Below are 21,530 nucleotides of genomic sequence, written 5' to 3'. Positions count from 1 at the left end.
TTCAGCAGCAGTCCCACTCCTGCCGGGAGGAAGCAGACATCTCAATGTCTCCTTCATTTTCTTCTCTGTGAAAAGCGCATCGTTGTTCACTAAGTGAAAAGCTCTTAATTCCATTTTCCGGTGCATAGGGGGGAAAATTAAGTTTATATTAAAAATGTAAGGCCCTACATTCAGGCTTTCCAGATTTAAACCAGAGACATTGAAAAGGAGATTTAGAGCAAAAACAAGAGAAAGAAAACACCAGTTGTTTTACATGCAAAATGTAATTAGCTGATGCAACTCACTTCAGCCAAAATCTAAGTGAGATTCAGGAAAGGGTTAGACATTTACATGGATAATGAGAATATCCAGATCAACAAGAAAGAACAAAGTTTGCAGAATACAATCTCATTTCTTAAAGCATAACCCAACCTCTGGAAGATGTATGTTGGAAAAAGCTCTTCAGGGCAGGCTGCCCCGTAATTTCCTCCTTAATTTTACTGCACCCTCTTTTGAAGCACTGTTGCATACAGGAAATTAGATTACATACAGGATCAGTCTGGACTTGCAGTTTGCTATTTGGGGTTATATAAAGGGAGATCTGTTAAGGAATTAATAGTGCACATTTCTCTCATCTTTAATAATGAGGTTGTTAAGCACATTGCTAGAAAGCTAATATTGTATCTCAGCATTATAGCTGCTGTGGAAGATAACTTGCAAGAAATTTAATGGTACAGAAAGTGGATGTAAGCCACAGTAAAGGGTGCAAGGTCAGTGAGGATATTCACTAGATGAGTTTGGTAACGCATAAACAAAAAAGCAACCAAAAGGAAATAAAATCAGTTTTGTACAGTCCACTGAGAAACTTCAGTAAATCACCAAGGGCTGCAAGCCAGCCTTCCAGACTAGGATTTGGTTCACTAGCATTTCAAAATTAAGAGACTTTTTGACACAGAGTAAGTCTAGGCAGCAGCACCATCAGCAGTGCTGAAAGCAACCAAGCTTTTTATTAGGTAGCTCTGAAAGCAGGAGTCATGGTGCAACAGCCTTCCCTGTCCTCCTCTGGTAGCGCAAGTAAGCATCAGGTCTTGAGTTTGCTACATTCCTCTAAAGGTGAAACTTTTAATAAGCAATAGAGATAATTTTATGTCCACTGACCTCAGGGCTGATCCCTGGAAGACCATGCATGCACTGAGAACATGCAGTTTACTAGAAACCTAGGTCCTAACATTTCTAATTGATGCCAGACTACGTATCTTCTCTGGCAGCTTGTTCTTTTAGTCACTCATCAGCTGAGGACATATTCTTGTCTTCATCATCAGCCATATCTTTTATGCCTTGACGAGCAAATTCCTCAAATACCAGCTCTGCTTCACTGAAATGGAAAAAAAAAAGAAACCAAACCACAAAGTTACCATTTTTTTTTTATACCAGGAGACTAAAGGCAACAGATAGGAGGAAGAAGAGAAACTTGGAGTAGGCTCTGGTAATGTTTCCTTTGTCTTCAAAGGGATTTAGATCACATTCCCACAGGCACCATCTTAATTAGTGGTATTCTAGCTAGCATGAAAAGCAGTTGATTGAGCAAGTCAGGACAGAAACTGAGAAGGTTTTCATCTGTACCAAATCACATCAATTCCAGCTAAATGTTTATCAGCTAGTTGAATAGTCTGCAGCCTGAAAGAGTCTTTGTCTAGATACAAAATGTGAAACCTTTCATCCTTATTCCTTCTGTAGCAAAATAGGGCACATGGTCAAGTGTATTGAGTTCCTGAAACTCAGATTTAGAGAATATCAGCTGACCACAAACACATTCCTCCCTCCAACTGTGAGGCAAAACCATGTTCTCTTAAACTAGTTTCACATGGTCAGTCATAGCAGTTCAACTGATCAGTAATTTGTCAAGACATAATAACTTTCTCACTTTGGAGTTAAGTGTACTCTGTGGACCCCATGGATTTTCAGACAGTTTCAAGGACTTTTCAAAGAGTCAATTCACAACCGCAGCTAGAACGTGAAACATTAAAAGAAACTTACCCATCCTTCCCTGCAGTCATCAGCATGCAGTACAGGAGGAAAAAAGATACACCAATTAGTTAGAACAGTGGATGCTAAAACCAGTAAAAACTTCTAAACTGACAAGCCAGAACAGTGACAAGCAGAAGGATTTGCAGCAGGACAAGGAGAACTCCAGGAAGTCTCAAAATGTGCATACGTGCACCTGATGCAGCAAAACCTGATCTCCCAAACAGGAAAGCAACATTGCCCAAGACATCAAAAGAGCTAGGAAACAAAGACAGATTTTCACGTTTATGCTTGCTAGTGATCACAGCTGAGAGACACACCTGTGCACACATTTCTACTCAGAGATGACAGTGCATGCATGACCTGATGTTAGTTTTAGTTGGTCTGTCACTGTAATGTAAGTAGTCAGCTGATACGAAGATGATGTTCAATAAACATAAAGGTATTAAAATCAAACAGAGGTCAGAATACAGGAAGGCCTAGGTGGTCTCTCATTAGATAGGTTACATGCTTGAGGCAATACCCCTGTTCATCTTTTCCTAAATATAATCCTAAAACCTTTGGCACATGCACTTCTTCAATGAGATCTTTGCTAACCACACCACAAGCAGGTAGCAAACTCTGCTTGCCAGCAGGATTCTTTGGAAGCTGTTTCAGCACAGCCTAAAATAAGCAGAGCAGCCTGTATCGCAGGGATGAAATAGGGGTGGGGATTTTTTTCTTCTTGTTCTCACAGTTACTTTAGCAAGTAACAGTCACTTCATTGGCTTACTTCTCATGAGCTGAAGTCATGGAGCAAGGTGCACCTAGTCTATCGTTCTACTGAAGCTGTCTGGGATTTGAGATGCTTCAGTGACTAGATAACTCACTACCTTGAGAATTCCCACCCACAATGGACACTGAAATCAAGGGCAAGAAGAGGTGACTGGCACTGCTGGAAAAGTCAGCATTAAAAGCATGCCAAATGGGGCCACTCTGGCCAAAATGCCTCAAAGGATGGATCCTGTAAAGACCTTCATGATGGTGCCCATCCAGACTCAGAAAGGATGTTCTCCTCTACTCACAGAAGCCAAGATGAAGTCTGGAAAGTCTCAGGGCATGCATGCTTGACTGAAATGGATTTAAAAAATATTCATTCATATTTTAAAAAAATGAAATATTTAGAACTTTTAAAATTTCCAACACATAGAGCATCACTCTCATTTAAATTTTTCTCCAATTTCTATTCTTTAAATAGTCTGCTCTCTTTCCCCACTTTGAAGTACATTCATTACTATGGGAACAGTGACATCAGTGGTGTGGGTGAGGCTAAGTGAGATACCTATCAAAGCAGTTTGAAGCCAATTTTACAAAATGAGTATTGTTTCAGTTAGACATATACTTGTCTGTCAGATAAATTATTACTGAATCAGTACATGGGTAGCTGGGAGTAATGTTTATCATACACACGAGATGTATTCAAAGATGCACTACTTTACCTTCAGGCTGCTATACTACATCCCATGTGCTCGTTAAATAGCAACATTTGCAGCTTAGGCCCACTCCACATAGTTGTCTTGCTGTCCTGTGGCTTATTTAACATTGTAACAGGGAAAAATTCTCAGGAGCCTGATAATGGGAAGACTTTCCTTTTTTAACTGCCATGCCAGCAGTTGTTTTAAGGGTTGGGATGGGAAGGTGCTGTGTTCAAGGAACAAGAAGGCTCCAGAATGGCATCATACTCTCTGCAGAGGGTTTTCTGTAAGCTTTTATTAGGCAGCCACAGAAATGATTCCGTATAATTAAAGTTGTGGCATATGGTAATTTTCATTATAAGCTTGCTTTTAACCTCTCCTAACTTCGGGGCCGGGGGGGGGGGGGAGTAAGCACTGTTATTTTTCAAGACATTCGAGCGCTTTAAAAATTCTCGAATTTCTCAAAGTTACAATACCAATATAGGGCAGGCATAACTTTACTATTAAAGGAACAAAGCATTTATGGGTTTCTTCAAACCACCCCTTTCATGCAAGTTTAACAAGGAAGCAGATAAATGACCATTTGTTGAACGACAGCCAAAACAAAGGCCAGTATCCAAGACATAGGCCCACAAAATGTAAAACATCAGGAGAAGGGCAGGAAAACCCCAGACCAAAGAACTCACGCTGAGACCACAGCCTTGAGAAAAACCCAGCAGGAGCTTCTGGGCTAACTGCTGATCGGGAAAGGTCTTGGAAGCATGAAGAGACACAGCCCAGTTTGAATCTATCTTTAAAAGAAACAGATCTCTCTACATTTTTGTCAACAGGCGGAAAAGACAGACTTGACAATGTGACAGGAGCTGCTTTCACTGAAAATAACCACCTGTGAAACACAAGGGTACAAAAGCAGTTACAAAACCAGCGCACATGAAACATGCAAAATGCTGGCCTACAAGAAGACCAAGACAAGGAAGCTATAAATAAATATGGGAAAGGAAAGGTAGCAAGCCATTCCTTTTTTGTCTCCTCCAGGCACAGAGACCAAGCAAGCTGCAACAGCCATAGACTCTGAGAGACCTGCTTTTTACCGAGTGCTGAATGCTGCACGGCTCACTCACAGACAAATAAAAAGGGCAAAGTAATCTGCTGTGAAATAAAGTACACAGAAGTTCATCACACTAACCCCACTTTGACCCCCCAAAAATTAAATCATTTTCTTGAGAAGCTTCTCTTTTTGAGGTTCTCTACACTCAAACCAGCCCTACATGATTAAATATACTGATGCTACACATGTTTTAGTTATCTTTGCCATAAATCATCTTGGCTAGAGAAAGGAAAATTATACTGCTCCACCGCAAGGAATAAATCATAGTATGCAGTATCTTTTCATCCCAGTTTAGCTTTGACTCTGTAAGATGGTTTGACTTCTTTCCTTTTTCCCAGCTGCGCCTTAAGATGAAGTGAAAGTCAAGTCAGCGGGGAATGCAATAGGCAAACTGGTTGCTACTGACTCATCCAAAAAAACAAAAGGGAATGGAAAAAGAAGATAAGAAGTGATGGCAGAACTCCCTGTGCATGCACCCGTCTACACCCACTGCAGAGGCTGCGGAACAAGCCAACAAAGAAAAAGCCCATCTTTTGGGGGCTTTGAGAGCCTAAACACTGTTGAAGCTCCATCTCTGCAATCAAGTCTTGATTCGCTTGATTCCAAATTAGATGGTGTTTCACTAATGAAACACATTTTATTTCTCAGAGTTTACGAGCTAAGGTGGTAGAAAAAAAAATTTAAACCCACAAACTCACCATTAGGAAGCGTGATTAGGCACAGTGCATGGAAAACTATAAAGCTAAAAGTAGTTTACATTTACCAGCTTCAAATGGGAGGCTGTCTTATTCCCTATGATGAGCTCAGACACCACATTCCAACACAGTTTTCAAGTCAGCTGTGCAGGCTTCAGAGGAATTTGCTGTTGTGTTACAGTATCTTTTTTATGAGAAAACATTATTTCTGGAGGTAATCATTTGTAAGGCTTTCCCATGGGAGCTCCTGAAAGGCTGAAATTTTGTTTCTCATAACTGAAAAAAATACAAGTTTTCAGTTTACAAGAAACCTGAAATTTCAACCTGTGCAAAATACATGGAACCACAGCTGTCTTCTGACAGCTCCTAGAAGACTTTGATGTAGCAAACAATACATGGGTTATATTGTTTTGTATTCTCTTTGGTTAAGAGAATGGGTTGGGGGAAGCAATCTGAGAAATATCGCAGTTCATTTCCCTTGTAAAGTCTTCTACCCACATCATTTTGAGTGTCCTATATAAAGGAGTATATCAGCCATCCTTTGAAATGATGTTTTAACCGAAAAATTACTCCCATTTTCCTCATATTACAAATACTTATGCCAGAATGATCTGCCTGAAGCATAAGTAATAAAAAAGGGATGGTGGCACTGTTAACACCAAAAAATGTCATGTAAAAAATTCACACCATTCTAAAAATATAAAATCTACAGTTGCCTAAGTCTTTGGATGATCCTTGTTTTAAGTTTTCAAGCTTTCATAGAATCATAGAATCAGCTCGATTGGAAAAGGCCTTTGAGATCATCAAGTCCAGCCTTTACCCCAGGACTGCTAAGGCCACCACTAAACCATATCAGTGGGGGCCTCATCTTCACAGTTTTGAACACTTCCAGGGACAGCAATTCCACCACTCCCCTGGGCAGCCTGTTCCTTTCCTCCATATTCATGAAAGCTCCTAAGCTGGCCACCCAGCACCTCTGCCATATGGGGCTCCCACTGACACTAAATGGCCCTCACCAGACACTGCTCCTGGGGCCACTAGTGCCACCCCTAGCTCCTCATCAAGTACCTGGCAGGGGGATTGCTGCAGGGAAGTGTGAGGGAAATGCTTCAGCATGTACAAGCTACCAGAAGAGACAGAAGACCCCTGCCAAAGCAGGTCTCCCAATGAGGCACCCATATGAGATCAAGTGTGCAGCTATCTCAGTGTTTTGCTGGCAGAGCTTTGCTGACCTGCACCATGAAAGGGAAACCCCCAGTGTGGGCACAGCTGTGCCAACAAAAGCATTTGCTTCACAGCAGCTTCTCCAGGGTGATCCAACCTTATTAGTCCTATGGACCAATCCTGAGGACCCAATTTCCACTTCACAGGACAGCTGGGGGCAGGTCTGGGCTGTGTGCTGCTGTGGGGTGTTGTGTGCTACTCCTCAATGATGTGGCTGTCTCCTTTGCAGCCACAGCATAAAGGGGTAAGAGGAGAACAGATCTTGTGGATTTGTCCTGAAAGTGCTTCCCAGACTCATTGTGCTACTCTGATGGGCGGCATAACATGCATTCTCCTATGAGCATGTTCTGTCTCTGTGCTAGCAGGCCATGCTGGCACAGCTCACAGCAGGGCTTCTCCCAGCGAAAGTGAGAATATCCTAAAATGCAGTTCTTAGAAGAGTGAAGAAACTTAATTCTGCTCACTCAGGCAATTCCGTAATTAGCAAACACGGATTCCTAACCAGAGCAACTGAATGGAGAATGGATCACCAGTCTCTCCTCATCACTCCCACTTGATTCCTCCAACAATTTCATACAATAAGGACTCAAGTCCTTTCTAATGCTTCCAGTATAGAGCAAAGCACCTGTCTCAGGATAGCTCTTCCTACAGGGCCCACCATTGTCCAATGGTTTCTTAGAAACAGCAGCTTTAGGTAAGGTTGGGGCCAAAGAGAAAATTAAAAGAAAGAAAAAGAAAAGTAACACAGAAGCAGCCATGGGGTTCTGTTTGAAGCCCATGTAACTCTGTCCAAATACAGAGGGCAGGACAAGAAGACCTATCTACAACAACCCCAAAACTGAAATGCTGGCATAGTGGGTTTTTTTTTGTTCAGTAGCTGCCTCAGATTCAGGATTCAGCTGCCTCAGGAGCTTCTGATTCAGTGCAGGCACCTTGCAGTTTCTGTATGTTCACCATTAGACAGCAGAGCCAGCCAGGGCCTGAGGAAGTGGGAGGAGAACACAGATGCTCAAGAAAGTTTTGGCATCTGATCTCAAGCCTCCACATGACTGGGGAAGGCTAGCGGCATACACTGCTTCAAAGTTCCTACTAACTGACCTGACTCTGAAGAGACATTCCTCCGAGATAACCACTGAACAGACACCATGGCCAAGGCCACATAAAGGTAATGGGAACTATAAAATCATGTACAGTTTTAGTACCTCTCAACTTTGCTTGAAAGTATTTTGCTTTTTACATTGCTCATGTCTTAAGTGTTTTCTGTGACAGCTTGTTTGCTATATTGGGATCTGTCTTGGAATTGCTGACAGCTTCATTCAGGACATTCTGCACAGCAGTCATGAGATTTAACTGCTTCCTCAAGCACTGCACTTTAAATTCTGATTCCACAGATGAAAGATAAAACCAGAACATGATCCCTTTCTACCTTCTCCCGTCTTAGCATCTGCCCTCCCTACTGATTTGTGCTTTGTGGTTGAAAGAACAATATATATACACACATGCAAATACATAGATATACATACAGAGCAGCCCCCATACTGGACTCTTGTAGACTCTAAAGGTTTCCTGTGGAACAAATCACTACAAGCCTTGCAATGGTAAGATTTCATCTGAGTCTGCTAATGAAAAAAGACAAAACCCAAGAATAACTGACCTGCTGGGTTCTTTTCATCAGGCTTGTAGTGCATGAGACGAAACGGCAGCTCTGTGCCCACTTCACTTTGAGAAGAAGATAGAATGCATCAGATCCACAGCTCCATTCATGCCTGATTCAATCCCCTTCCCACCTCAGGCCAGCCCAAGCCCTGAACTCCAGCTTCACTGATTCTTCCATCTTTATCTAATCGTAAGTTTCTCCTCAAAAAGAGTTAAACTCTGATTTACCCACAAATATCCCAGATACATCCACTTTAATAAACTGCATTTATCATGTACTTGCATGTACATAAAAGCAATGGTATTTCTGTAGGTGCTTCATTTTCACAGCTGAATGCACAGACTTCTATCAGCTGAACGTATAGTTATGTTTTTCAGGGAGGTGGGAAAGAGAATAGGTAAGAGGGTAAAAAAAAAAGACAAATTATCAACTATAACTGCATGGTCTGAAAGGGAAGATGACATTTACCTGGAGGTGAGGTCTCCCAGCATGCTACAGAAGAAAACAAGGAGAAAAACAGAAGCATATTTAGTACCTTTCCATTCTGGTGCTCTACCAAATGTTTTATTGGTAGACTATTAAAATCACCTTCCTCATATACTCTTCTCTACATGCTGCAAAGCACAACATGCAAATAAACTTGTTCTTAAAAAATGTAACTTTAACTTTTCATGTCCTTCCCATGAAGAACGTCTAAGTTTTGAACTCCTGACCAAGTTTTGGGCACGGCTCCTTTTCTGACAGCCAGAGGGCAAAAGCAATTGCAGGACTACAGGAGGCAGTCATTTTATCATGTTTTAGGCAAGTCATTGCCTCATTTTTATACCAGAAAGAAGGACAGATGAATGAAATACAAATGTAAACAGTGACAAGCATCACAGAGTTGTTGTCCTGGTCTTCTTTGGCACTCTATGCTGGGAACTATTTCGTGCTAGTAACATGAGCTTCTCCCAGAAAGCTGGGTCAGTACAGAACACTGGTATCTATGACTCACAGTATTTAGGACTTGCAGGCAGATGTCTCTACCTCTGCTCTGGAAGAGTAATAATGACAACATAAAGCCTCACATGAACTGCAAATGAGAGATTTGTACTTCAGCTGAAAAGTCATCTGGTATCTAAGGAAGTTAATCCAACCCCTCTTGCTCAAGACAAGTCCTTTGGATAGGCCAAAATTGAGTACTGGTAAATTTCTGCTTTAGAGGATCCTCATGTCCTATAGCTGTGCCCTTTCTCTTGGGGTACACTGTCCTGCCCTCTCCCCACTTGTCAATGAAGTACACACACTCCCCTCTTAAATCTATGCAGAAGCAAAAAGTTTGATACTCTTACCCTGGAACAGTGAGCTTCACTTTAACCTTGTAGGAAACCAGAATCCCCATCACTGTCCTGTCTATTCCATCCTTAATACTACCAGAGAAAACAGAGCAGTGTCAGGTGGCAACAGTGCAACATAGCAACAATGTACAGCTGGAGTGAGAACTAGGTGAACATCCTATTCTCCTGAAAGTGATAAAGCAGGCAAGGCTCAGGGACAGCTAATACCTCTCCAGATCTGTGGTCACTAGTTAACCTAAATGAATATGATAGAGTAAGTAATGCAACTTAGATGTACCCATATGAACACACATTTACAGCTACAAACTCCTGATAAAAGTGTCTGCTCCATCCTCCCCTTTTCTTTATAACCCTCCATTTAAAACTCTACTCACATAGTACTAGAAGCCAAATTGGTATCCTCATCCTTTAGCCTTCCATCCAGAGCTATTTCCCGTGTCTCCCGGTTATTTGCTAGCAATGGCAGAAGTGTCAGTGTCTTGGTCAGACTGCTGTTTGGCTGCACCTTTTCTCTGAAAATAAGAAGCAGGTGAGAGGAGAAAAGTGATACACTCAGAATTGTGTTGCACACCCAACCAAAAGAGATTACAAAGCCATCCAGAAGGAGTGGGATTTATCTGTCCAAATTCCAAATTGTCTACAATGCAGATGTCTACATCTAAGCTAGTAAAAAAATTCCCTAATCACAGAGGAACAAGCAGTTGTAAAAAATGATCCATTTCACATTAAGGAAGACTTCTAAAGCAGGTCTAAACTATGCTGCAGACCTCCAAATTTGGACAAAATGTATCCTAGTTGAGAAGACCAATTCTCAGTGAAAAACATGTCCCTGAGCTATAGAGCAGAAGACCAGAAAAGTGGAAGTGCCTGGTGTGTCTAACCCTCCTCACAAAGTGAAGTTCAATGCTGCACTGTGCACTACAAAAGAGCAGGTGGCTCCCCACAATGCCAACAGGCTCATGGTTTTAATGGGCTTTCTAAGACCAGAAGAAAGCAAATGAAATGGTGTGGAAGAAACTAACCTCAAGCTAGATCATCCATGACTTACACCCAAACAGCAACACCTTTCAGAAAAATGTTGCATCTCTATTTAATACAGCTTTCAAGCAATGGGGAGCCTTCCACAGCCCCTGCCAAGCTTTTCTAGTAGGTAATTACTCTTCAAACCTCTTCTGCAAACTCCCCATTCTCTGAATAAAGGTGCAGGGTCCCTGCTGGTTATGTGCAAAGGAGGCCAGCTGCCTGCATCCAGACAGTACAGGTGGTGTGGGACACACACACAAAGAAAGATGAGAGGAGAGAGCATTATAATAGTAGGCAACTGCCAGACTACAGCTAGGGGTACCTCCCATTACTGAGGAAGAGGGTAATTAAAAGGGTGTGAAGGAGCAAGAAGGGATAAGCAGAGCATTTACTCACTGTGCTTCCTCAGAAGCTACCACTTTTGTATAGAAATCACTGGAGTACAAAACCACATTGGCAACCTGCTCCACTGAGTGAGAAAGAGGACAATCAGTTTTGCATAAGCATCAGAAACAACACAGCTGCTCCCCTAAGTCTTGGAATGGAAGAAAGTATGGGGAAAACAGGAAAACTCATCCATTTGGAGCCTGAAGGGACCACCAGGTCAGGCAGCCTGGCCTGGATAGAGACCAACAGCTCAGAAATGGACAAAGTCTACCTTCCTATCTTCCCTGAGAGGCACTCAGTCTTGATTTAGAGAAGACAAAGTCCACAACCTACAGTTTCCCTTGGGAGCCTACTCTTCCCATTATAAAGATCTTCCTCTTTCTTCTCTAAGCACATCTGCTTTCATCTCTGGTCACTAGTATCTCTTGTGTATCTATAGCCCACACATTTGCATTCAGGAAACACCATCACCAGGCAGACTGCAGTCAAGAGCCTGTGATATAAATAGCTTATATTCTCCAATCAAACACAAAAACCCTGAAACAATGGTGAGGAGAAAATATGGGGACCAACGAGGTCTTTTTAAATCTGACAGAGGTGTGTCAGCCTAAAACATTTGGCAATCACTAGACAGTACATCCAAGACCAGCTCTGAACTGGCTTTTACTGCTGTAGAGTTCTGTAAAAACCTCAGCAATGTTGTTCCCTCCCTGACTTCTCTTTCTCATACTTTGTGTCACAGTCTTCCACAGGTCCAAGTGCAATGGGGTTTGTGGAATGAAAACATGCAGTGCCACAAGTAAAACACAGGCACAGGAGAATTCTCTGAACCTCAGCCCCTGCCCACAGCTTCCTCAGGAGAGGTTACACCATCACTGGCAGAGCAGCCTTTCTCACTTTGCCAGGTATTTCTGAAACCCCAAGCAAACTTGTATGCAACCTAAGGCACAATCACACTTAGCAGGAGCATCACATTGACAGGAGAGCCCTTCCCACTGGCCTCCCAAAAGGTAGCTTTTCCCTCACAGCATCTGACCTGTCCTAGAGGCATATGTCCTTGTACTAGAGGGGACATACTGGTGCCTGAAATTAAGCCATAGGAGTAACCATGAGTCAGGCAAAAAGCTGTAGTTTATCACTTGATGAACAACAAAGAAACAGAAACACGGTGGAGGGACAAATTCCTGACTTGTCCCATACTGCCTGCTTAAGCTGTTGCAAGCACTGGTTTCCTCTCAGTCCTTTCATCATTCAGTGTTCTTGCCCTCAAAGAGCGCCAAGCAACAGTAAAAACATACCCTGGACTTGGATCTTCTTCACTGTTTTCTCTGTGCTGTTATTGATCATGACAGTGACTGGAATGGGCTCGCCATGGTAATACACCTGGAAGAAATGTGATGCTCAGATATCCAGCCAGGAGGCTTCTCCTAAACCCTAAACCCCTCTAGTCATCCCAGATTAAATGTCCTCACAGAAGCCAGAAGACAAAATGCACAGAAACCCTTCCCAATGATTCATGACCCTTCAATGATATATTTAGCCTCAAATGTGTCTGGTCTCAGGCTCTCTTAACAGTAGCTACTGACAGAAAATACATCAGAGCCCTTAAGTGGTGGGACAAGTCAATTTCAGCTGAGACCATTCGAGTAACACAAGAAGTAGCTACTACAGGCAGCAAAATGCATATTGGCATGCCAATACTATGATGTCCACAGCCCAGGGCAAATTCCTCACCTCTTTACTGAGACAAGCTTTCAAGTGCAATGGCTTTTTGGACATGAAGAACTGCCAGGTGGTCTCTGCACAAGGTTGAGGTCCTGGCTGTTCTGGAGCATATTGCACCTTACGGATCAGCAGACGTGCAGAGTTCCTGGGAAGCAGCAGAGGAGAATGAGGTGGTACTTTGTGCTTGGCAGAGGTAGGAGTTCTGCATTCACATGTGCTAACACCCAAGAAGTCCAATGACATGTGGGGTAAAGCTGAACAAGCAACCAAGGTGCACTACTGGACCAACAACCCATCCCCTTTAAGAAGGGCGAAGTTGAAGACACACAGGTTCTGTTACCTCTTATGAATTCTCTCTTCCAGATTCTCTGTTGAGAAAGCTTTCACCTCAAAGTCCACCCCACAGGTCTGCCAGATAGAGAGAGGGCAGCTGTGAAATCATTGTCAGAAGCCAACAACATCTGCAGATGTTTAAATATCTTTCTGTACACCAGAAATTCTTAGACTCCTGCCAACTGCAAATTCTTCCAGCCTCCTACCATTGTAATAGAGACCCCTGCCAAGCCGTATGGCAGCATCCACCTGTTCCATGCTGCTTCTGGTAAATGAAGCTTAATTCCCAATCTTTGTCAGATAATATCCTTACTCCTAAAAGGTTTTCTGTGAGAGCAGTGCTGTAGTGGTTACAGCATGGTATGGGTTATGAGACTGACCAGCATACAAGGCTCTCCAGTCCACCCCGGGTTTCTGAACTGAATTTCTCAGTTGGCTTTATAATGCCAATCACCTGACTCAGGGTCAATCTTCATCTTTCCCAGTGTCTAAGATTTATGGGTTTATACCACCATGGGACATCTGTGATTCCCAGATAACCCTCTACAGAGCAATATAGAAATTTTTGCTGGAATATCATCCCTTGACAAAACCCACAACTTATCCTTGGATTCTGCTGGATTCTACAACCTGTATTCACCTTGCCCAGCTGTTAGCCTAGCCCTGCTGTTCAGAGAAGCACCCTGCTAAGCAGAAAAGGTCTATTTTAAATGGTGTCAGAAATCTTGCAGAACGTCTCATTATGACTTTTACTCCAGGGTTTTTGTTTTGTTCAAACACATGTAAAGGCCAGTCCTCTGCATTTGTTTTAATTCTGAAGTAAGACTTAACACATGCTATTTATAGAGAACTAGGAGATTTTAGGCACTCTGTCTGCTTTTGTCTCATGTAGCCTGACAGCTGCAATCATTTTATGCGCAGTCAACCTCCAAAGCATGTGGTACCCTTAAGGAAACTACAAGCTTTGCAGATTCAGTAGTCTTGCTATTAGACTAGATTCCCTTTCTTATTCGGAGAACTTCAGCTCCATGACACTCACTTGCAGCTCTTAAGTCAGGTTCCTGACATTTTTGGCATAGCACAGTAAAACCCATTATCACCTCAATTTTTTCTCAAGCTAGCCAAATGAATTCACATCAATTTTTTCCATCTGACTTTCCTCAACCATGTTAAGCAGAAGTGTCCCATTGGTCTCACCTTATCAACATCATGAGGTGCAGGCTGCAGACAGACTGAACAAGGCAGGTAATCTGGAAACTGTGGGAGGAAGAAGAGAAAAATACCCCAAAGCAATATTACACAGTTAATTACTGTAGTTAACATATCGCTCAGAAAAGATACAAAGCAATCCTGAAGACAACAGGTCCCTCACTGTAATCACAGAATCAACGAGGTTGGAAAAGTTCTTTAAGATCAAGTCCAACTGTTCCTCAGCACTGTCAAGGCCACCAGTAAACCATGTCACTGAGGGCCTCATCTACACTGTTTTTGAACACTTCCAGGGATGGTGCTTCCACCACTGCCCTGGGCAGCCTGTTCCAATGCTTGAATTTCTGTGAAGGAATTTTTCCCAGTATCCAGTCTAAACCTCCCCTGGTGCAGCTTGAGATCGTCACCTTGTGTCCTATTGCTTGTTATCTGGGAGAAGAGACTGACCCCCACCTCCCTACAACCTCCTTTCAGACAGTTGTAGAGAGCAATAAGGTCCCTCCAAAGCCTTGTCTTCCCAGACTAAAGCACCGCAGTACCCTCAGCCGTTCCTCATAATACTTGTGCACAACTTTTTGAACTTCTGGCTAGGATAGGGGCCTTAATACACTAGGCCTTATCTTGCCTTGTAGGAACACATTCCTCTCTTCCAGAAATACTTCAATAGCAAAAAAAAACGGGCAGGGGTCAAAAGAGAAAAAAGTTCAAAAAGCAGCTGGTCTAAAAATCAAACAGAGCCCTAGAAGCACAGTCTGGAGTAGAAGCTACCACATCTGCCTCCTCATCCAAGATACTCAATACACCTCACAGCAGTGGTACTCACTGTTCATGTAGGCTTGAAGCTTGAGTAAAAAGCGTCCATGTCAGAAACACAATTAAGGCCATGAAAACCAGCCAGCCACCAGCCAGTATTCATTTGCTCCTGGCCTGGGCAGGGCCAGCAACTTCTGACATCGACTGGGAAGGCTGCAGAGTAACTCATGGGGACTGAGTGCTAACACCCTGTTAGAGACTCCAGCAGTTTGAAGATCACTACTTGTACATTAGTTGTTAATAACATTGCAGTGGATAACAACTAGGCAGAATTGTTCAAGGACTTGTTTGTTGCTGTATCAGAGCATCTGTTTTTCAAACCTGGGCCTTCCTAGGGAATGCTAAGGCAGACGTGTCACTGACAGTACTGGAAGCATATCCTATCAGAATCAGAGTTTGGCAACGAGCTGTTATTTTTGAAACATCTGGTAAAGAGCTTTTCATCCACTTGTTTGATCCATAAAGTTTTTAAAGAGAAAAAATCTAGCACTTCTGTGAGCAGTGAGGCAATGGTAGAATGTATTCCAACCCTGATAGCCATTGCGTATTTCCTTCTCTTTTCAAGAAAACGACTTTTTCACATAGTTAGGATCTTCTTGCACTTTACCACTTAGGACAGCAAGAAAATAAAAATGGTAGATTGCCTGTAACTCAATATTGGAACATTGCATAATATGAATTCACTGTTAATCCCCGTCTTCTCTCCATCACCAAGTCTCAGCAGCCTGATAATAACAGGTAAGGAGAGGAGGGTCAGAGGCTCCTATAAGATACTTACTGTAAAGAAAAAGGGATAAGCATTTTTCCCCAGCTTCTTTAGCAGAGATTCCTGCAAGTGGGAAAGAGTCTCTGGCTTGTCAGCAGGTGGGTACACTTGGACCCTAGAGAAGTATAGGTCCCGTCGGAAAGTGAGGCCAATCACATCAATGTCTTCCCGGCCATACCGGAAAGCACAAGTCAGGGACACATACACTGGAAAGAAGGACATGATGGGTAAAACATGCAGCAAGCTAACAATGCAGCCAGCACAGGATGCAAACTCTTCCTACACTACACAGCCAGGGAAATCCATTTTGACAGTGTTACATAACCTAGCCAGTACTTATACCATCTGTAAGAAAACACATTACACTAAGTAAAAAGCCCATTCACAGGGAGGAAAGTTACATTTGTACCCTTAAAACAATAAAAATAAGAGATTCTATCTCAGCATCTCACTTCAAAAGAGGACTGACAATCTCTGAAACATACAGTGCATAAAACCTCAAACCTTTTTTCTCCTTGAGAAGTGTAGGATCCACCAACACAACACCATCTGAAAGAAAGGAAAAAATAACAAACATTATCAGAGGATAACCAGGGTTCAGAGAGCAGGAAGGGCAGCACATATCCTTGTGGACTTACCTACAGGCTCCACACTCCCTATGTTGTCAACAAAGTCCCGCTTTCCCAGGTAGATAGTCAGCTGTAGGGAGATACAAGACCATGGTTGAACCACAAATTGTCGATGGTTGTGCGTCTGTGTGTCACACAGATAGACACACAACATACAGCGATAAATCTTGTAGAGATCAGAATAATTCTATTTTAAATGGATTTTCTTTTCCAGCAAACATGCAAGTCACACCAGGCAATAGAACTATTTACATGCTTCAGGACATCAGAATTGAAGACCAGATGTAGACAAACTCAAGAGTACAACATTAATTCTTGTACACAGGACAAGAAACTATAAAGATTTTTGGCACCATCAGGCTGGAAAGACACTGAATTACCTTTGTTTCTTGTTAAACATCTACCAGCAGGAGTACAACCCAGGAGTAGAGAGAGGCGAGTTGCCTTCCTGTTGTATTATGAGAAGCTTGGCCTATACACTCTGTTTACATCATCTTCTCAAACTTAGCACTAAATATAGTTCATGGTCCTTCTTCAGAAAGTAATGAAGGAGACAGGAAATAACTTTCTAATAAGTCTTTACTTGTCTGACTACAAGGAAAACTCATACCTATATAAACCCATAGTCACGGTACTTACAGCTTTGTCACGGGTGCTTTTTCTGAAGATAACTTGTTTTTGAGAACCAGCATTCTTCCCATTTGTCTTTTGAGACTTGGGGCAGCTCATGATCAAAGATGGGTATGTGACTGTGGGTGAATGAAGATTTGCTGCCCCAAAATGCCCTGGGAAAGATGTCAGAAGAAAACAGGTGGATGAGACAAAAGCTGAATTATACTTAGTGGGTAAAGCACTCTATGCTCCCATGCATAGTTTACCAAAGACTCCTCTCAATAGGTACTCACGCACAGCACAGAAGGTTGATTTCTTCTTATTCTAGCAGTTCCTCATTAAATAAACCCTGTAACAACTATTTAAAAACAGCTCTTCGGAAATACTACAAAAGACCAAAAACTCCTTCTAATTTGTATTTAAAAATTAACAGACTAATAGAAAAACCTGGAGGGGAAGGGATAGCTTGGCCTTTGCAGAGAGTTTTGTAGTGAGTAAGTTTGTGAAGAAATCTAAAGGTAATAAAGGTAATCTGATCAACACAAGGTACTTTGATTTTCAAAAGTTTCCTCAAGATTTGTCATCAGAGCCTCTAAGTGGTCATAAGAAGGAAGGACATTTCACTTGTTAACAATCAGATAAAATACAGGAAATAACAAATATCAGTGCTTAAGGGTTTTGGCTGCTTTAAGGTGTGTGGGGGAGTGGTTGTTTGGCTTTGTTTTGGTGGTTTTTTACCACTACAAGTATTCAACAGTGCAATGTCATCTGTCCTGGGACAGCATACCCTTGAATGAATGGAAAAAATCCTAGATAAGGGGTGAAAAGTCTGCCCACAGACACAAAGCTGTTCTGGATTCCCCAAAATTAAGCTATGTTAAGCTGGAAGAGCCCTTCATGATGCAGATGGAATAGGTGATGAAATCCTGTATATTCTATAATGGTAACTGAAAAGTATTGCACTCAAGGAATATACAACTATAGTCTGACATGTGCAGTTACACTTGGTATCACGTCAAGAGTGTGTCTTGATATAAGGAGAATAGTTATTAGGAAATAAATCAAGAACACAAGAGAATGCCATCTATACCGTTTCAGAGCTCCTTACATACCCACATCTTGGATACAGAATTTTCAGTCTAAGACTTAAAAGGTGGCATGTATTAATAAGCAGTCAAACTAAACTCAAAACAAGAACTTAACTCACTCATCCTGCTGCATTTTACTAAATCAGAACTAAATGCAACTGGTTACTGGCAGGGTAACACTGAACTCAAATCAGAACAGTCTTCAGGAATGTAACAGTCCAGCTATGGGTCCAGAAAGGTAACAATTATATCCAGGGGTATGATACAGCTTGTATCCAAGGAAAAAAACAGGTGGAATACAATTCTTCAGGGAAAGGGAAATCACCAACATGAATGGATTCACAGAGTTAGATGTGTTCACAGGCAAAAAAAAGGCTTTTGGCAGATAGTGGACAGGACAACCCATGTGCAACCTTAACCCCCTGACTCTGAAGCTGAGGAGCAGCATCAGGAAAGGACGATGCTACACGTGCCCTGTTCGTACGATTCTGCCCATTGGACCTGTGTGAATTACCATACTGTGTTAGAGACTGTTGGTCTGACAGTGTGTGACTGTCCTTCCAGTCTGCTTCCATACTATTTTTCTTCTTGTTTTCCCATTTAAAAACTGTTTCAAAAGTAGAAATAATTTCTAGGTCTTATTTACATGCAACAAACTGTAGAAAAGAAAACATTTCCCTTCTTGGAAAGCTAGGGGAAAGAAGAAAAGTAAGGTTTAAGAATTAAGGACAGACTTAACACACATTTAAGAATTTCTATCAAGTACAGGTAAGTTTTCCAACTCCAGAATAGTATTTTCTGCTGAAAGACACCCTATTCACGCTGTAGACCCAAATAAACAAACCAGCAAATAAAATCAAATACCTTGCTGCGTTTCAAATGCCACAGGAGCTGCCACAGGACAAAGACGTGAACTCCTAACTACTGGAGAAAGATGGATTTTCCACACAGCTGTGTCCTATTCTTCTTCACATCTACCAGAGAGAATCACTAACCTCTTCTCAAACAAGGAAGACAATTTGTAGGGGATTTGAAAGCACGTCCCTCATTGCGTCCCATCCAGGATTTCAAGAATTAATCCCCCACCAAAAGCAAATATTGTACCTGGGCTAAGATACAACTAGAAAGTGGTTAAGTCAGCAACATGAAGCATTACCTAAGGAAGCTCAGATTATTAATGAAGAGGTCTCCAATGTCAAACTCACATCTGCAAAGACTACAGACTTAACATAGAACAGGATGGTTACTGAAAGCAGCTTTATTCTAAAGCTCTTTCTCTATCTTCTTCCTAAGGTTGTAAGCCATCCAGCCTGATAAACTGAACAAAGAAGAGCCATTTATGAAAAAAGGGAGCTCATAAAGCACCAAACCAAGTCTCTATAAATAGATGCCATTATGAAAGACTACCAAACATTGAGAACAATGTGTTATTCTCGTAACGACTATGCTATTTATTATTGCTCCACCAGCATCCCACTGGCATACTGATGCAAAACAGTGTATTGCTAGCTAGTACACCTCCCCTCCTTAATTGACTTACGGAGTGAGGCACAACACCCAAGAGCTAAGACACATGAACAAAGATTTCAGTCAATTTAGCTTTTCTCTTGATGAATGTCTAAGCATAGCTTCCACCACCACCCACCCCCCCCACCCCCCCCCCCCCCGAATTTGGTCTTGATATTATGCACAACAGTATGTGTAATTTTTGGCTTACAAGCTGCATAAACAGCTGCAGCTTTCCTCTGGGCTGCATCTGTTACTTTGATTAGAAGGATCACATGATATCCCATCCACTTGCCAGCTTGAACAGCACCCTCCATCTCAGGCAATCCTGCTGCCACAAATCAAGCCTGCTTTTCTTGCAAACAATCACCAACATTTGCGAATATAGTGGCCTGAGTACACAAGTTATTGCAATAAAATGAACACAGAACCAGTGTTCATCAGTTCTTTCAGTGTTTTCCAAATTCCAGCAATATTTTATTAACTGGAGGTGGATTATTTGGAAAGCTTTATCACTAGTCTGCCTAATCATCTGGCACAGATAAGCCAGACAGCCCTAAACCATGGAAACTCACATGTGCCTGTACTGCAGAAGAAAAGCCAGATCCTGGTTGCACAAAGTAGGGAAGAGACCCTGTAAGTTAACCCACAAAAATCAACACATTTGTTCAGTTATGCAATGCAAAAGCAAAAGAGAGAAGCTGGTTTTGTTAAGTTTGTGCTGCTGCCACTGCAGGATTACTAGTCATTCAGGAGAGGAATGAGCATTCCTGTTGTACCTGCTACTCCTCTGAGGGCCTGGGAGATGCGGGTAAATGCACCACTGCAAACATCTTCAGGGCAGCTTGGAAGCAGCTCTGCCATAACACATGTTCCTAATGCACCCTGATGTCTGGAGAAAGTGCCCACCCCCCGAACCACCTGAAGGGCAGCTGCACCTTTAGCAGAGAAACACTGCAACAGCCACCTCTGCACAGCAGGTACATCCATTCCTCCTGTTCGCTCTGCAGGCTGAAGCAGAAAAAGGAGTCACAGAAGTAAATAAACTATAGGGGAAAAAAATGGTTACCAGAATTTCCTACATACCTTGGTCCTACGGAATTTTAATCTAAAATGCTTAAGGTCTTAGCTAGCTAACCCTTATCCTTGAGTTTTATTAACCTACTACGTAACAGCATCAGCAGGCAAAACAAAGCCCTTGTGTAAGACCTGCACCCATGTTGTAGAAAACCACAAATGTAGCAGCCTGAGTTATAAACATCCTAAACCCATTCTGATCCTCCCCAGTACAGCCTGCAGTTTTTATTATGTTAATCTCCCAATAATCTTTCATCATGCTGACTTGTCATTTAGTGATCTGCTTTCCTGCAGTAACCAAGGTCACCTGGACTCTTGGTAGGTGCCTTTTCAGGACCTTCTGCCACAGCAATAGGCAGAACAGAAAATAACTTGTCTTTAGAAATGCTTCAGAATGCCGAAGTGAATCTTTCCATTGTTGCTACAGTTCTCACTTCCAAGAGCTGGACAGAAGGCTACTTTTCTTATGGAAACAGGAGGGTGGTTAGTGACGGCTCTTAGTTACGTATGAATTTGTATGTTGAACAGCTGAAGCCTTTGTTTCGTTACTCTGAAGTAGGAACAAGAGCATTATCTTCAACAAGGGTTTCTGTGTTTTCTAAAGAAACGTGCAACTCCTATTCCTGGCTTAGAAACTTCAAAGGTAGCAGTCAAAGTGCCACAGCAGAAAAAGCCTTCTATTTTCAGTGGTGTCTGAAACACAGATACCGATTTCCTCAATTCAGTATTTTATCCAAAACAGCCAAGAACACATCAACCTTCCAAGGATAGAGGCATTTGTTCAACATGTTAAAACTACCTTCAGTCTCAAGGCAGCATTCCCAAGACAGGGTGAGAACAGGTGTATCTGCAGGATGGCTAGCTTCAATCTAAGAGCATTATC

The 21,530-nt window shown here is 42.2% G+C and overlaps 1 protein-coding gene across 4 annotated transcripts; it reads right to left on the bottom strand.

Annotated features, from left to right (window-relative positions):
* Nucleotides 1-1,081: 1,081 nt before the first annotated feature.
* SAG (S-antigen visual arrestin) lies at nucleotides 1,082-19,691 on the bottom strand. 4 transcript variants are annotated; one of them, XM_062606480.1, is made up of 15 exons: nucleotides 18,929-19,691; nucleotides 17,004-17,149; nucleotides 16,374-16,434; nucleotides 16,240-16,284; nucleotides 15,748-15,941; nucleotides 14,145-14,204; nucleotides 12,955-13,022; nucleotides 12,624-12,759; nucleotides 12,188-12,272; nucleotides 10,899-10,971; nucleotides 9,854-9,991; nucleotides 9,474-9,551; nucleotides 8,611-8,634; nucleotides 8,125-8,204; nucleotides 1,082-1,349 (listed from the first exon to the last, which is right to left on the bottom strand). In XM_062606480.1, the coding sequence occupies exons 2-15, from the start codon at nucleotides 17,091-17,093 to the stop codon at nucleotides 1,261-1,263; spliced, it is 1,221 nt and encodes a 406-aa protein (XP_062462464.1). In that variant the 5' UTR covers nucleotides 17,094-17,149; nucleotides 18,929-19,691; the 3' UTR covers nucleotides 1,082-1,260. The 4 variants fall into 4 exon arrangements, 2 of the variants coding, with proteins under 2 accessions (XP_062462464.1, XP_062462463.1); XM_062606479.1 differs by having other exon boundaries at nucleotides 17,004-19,691; XR_009962345.1 differs by having other exon boundaries at nucleotides 1,082-1,354; nucleotides 8,140-8,204; nucleotides 8,611-9,551; nucleotides 17,004-19,691.
* Nucleotides 19,692-21,530: the final 1,839 nt, after the last annotated feature.

The sequence above is a fragment of the Pezoporus occidentalis genome, unplaced genomic scaffold, assembly GCF_034315485.1.
Source record: "Pezoporus occidentalis ecotype Australia unplaced genomic scaffold, CSIRO_AGI_Poc_V1 ctg97, whole genome shotgun sequence".
Lineage (NCBI taxonomy): Eukaryota > Metazoa > Chordata > Aves > Psittaciformes > Psittacidae > Pezoporus > Pezoporus occidentalis.
The sequence above is the reverse complement of the archived record's forward strand: the minus strand, read 5'-3'. Positions and strand labels throughout refer to the sequence as shown.

Excerpts from the sequence above, each read along its gene's own strand:
- SAG (XM_062606479.1), bottom strand. The coding sequence starts at position 17,093 with ATGAGCTGCCCCAAGTCTCAAAAGACAAATGGGAAGAATGCTGGTTCT. Across the intron at positions 16,285-16,373 it reads AGGGAGTGTGGAGCCTGTAG|ATGGTGTTGTGTTGGTGGAT; the intron begins GTAAGTCCACAA and ends CCTTTCTTTCAG. Across the intron at positions 1,350-8,124 it reads AGCAGGTCAGTTATTCTTGG|CAGAGCTGGTATTTGAGGAA; the intron begins GTTTTGTCTTTT and ends ATTTCAGTGAAG.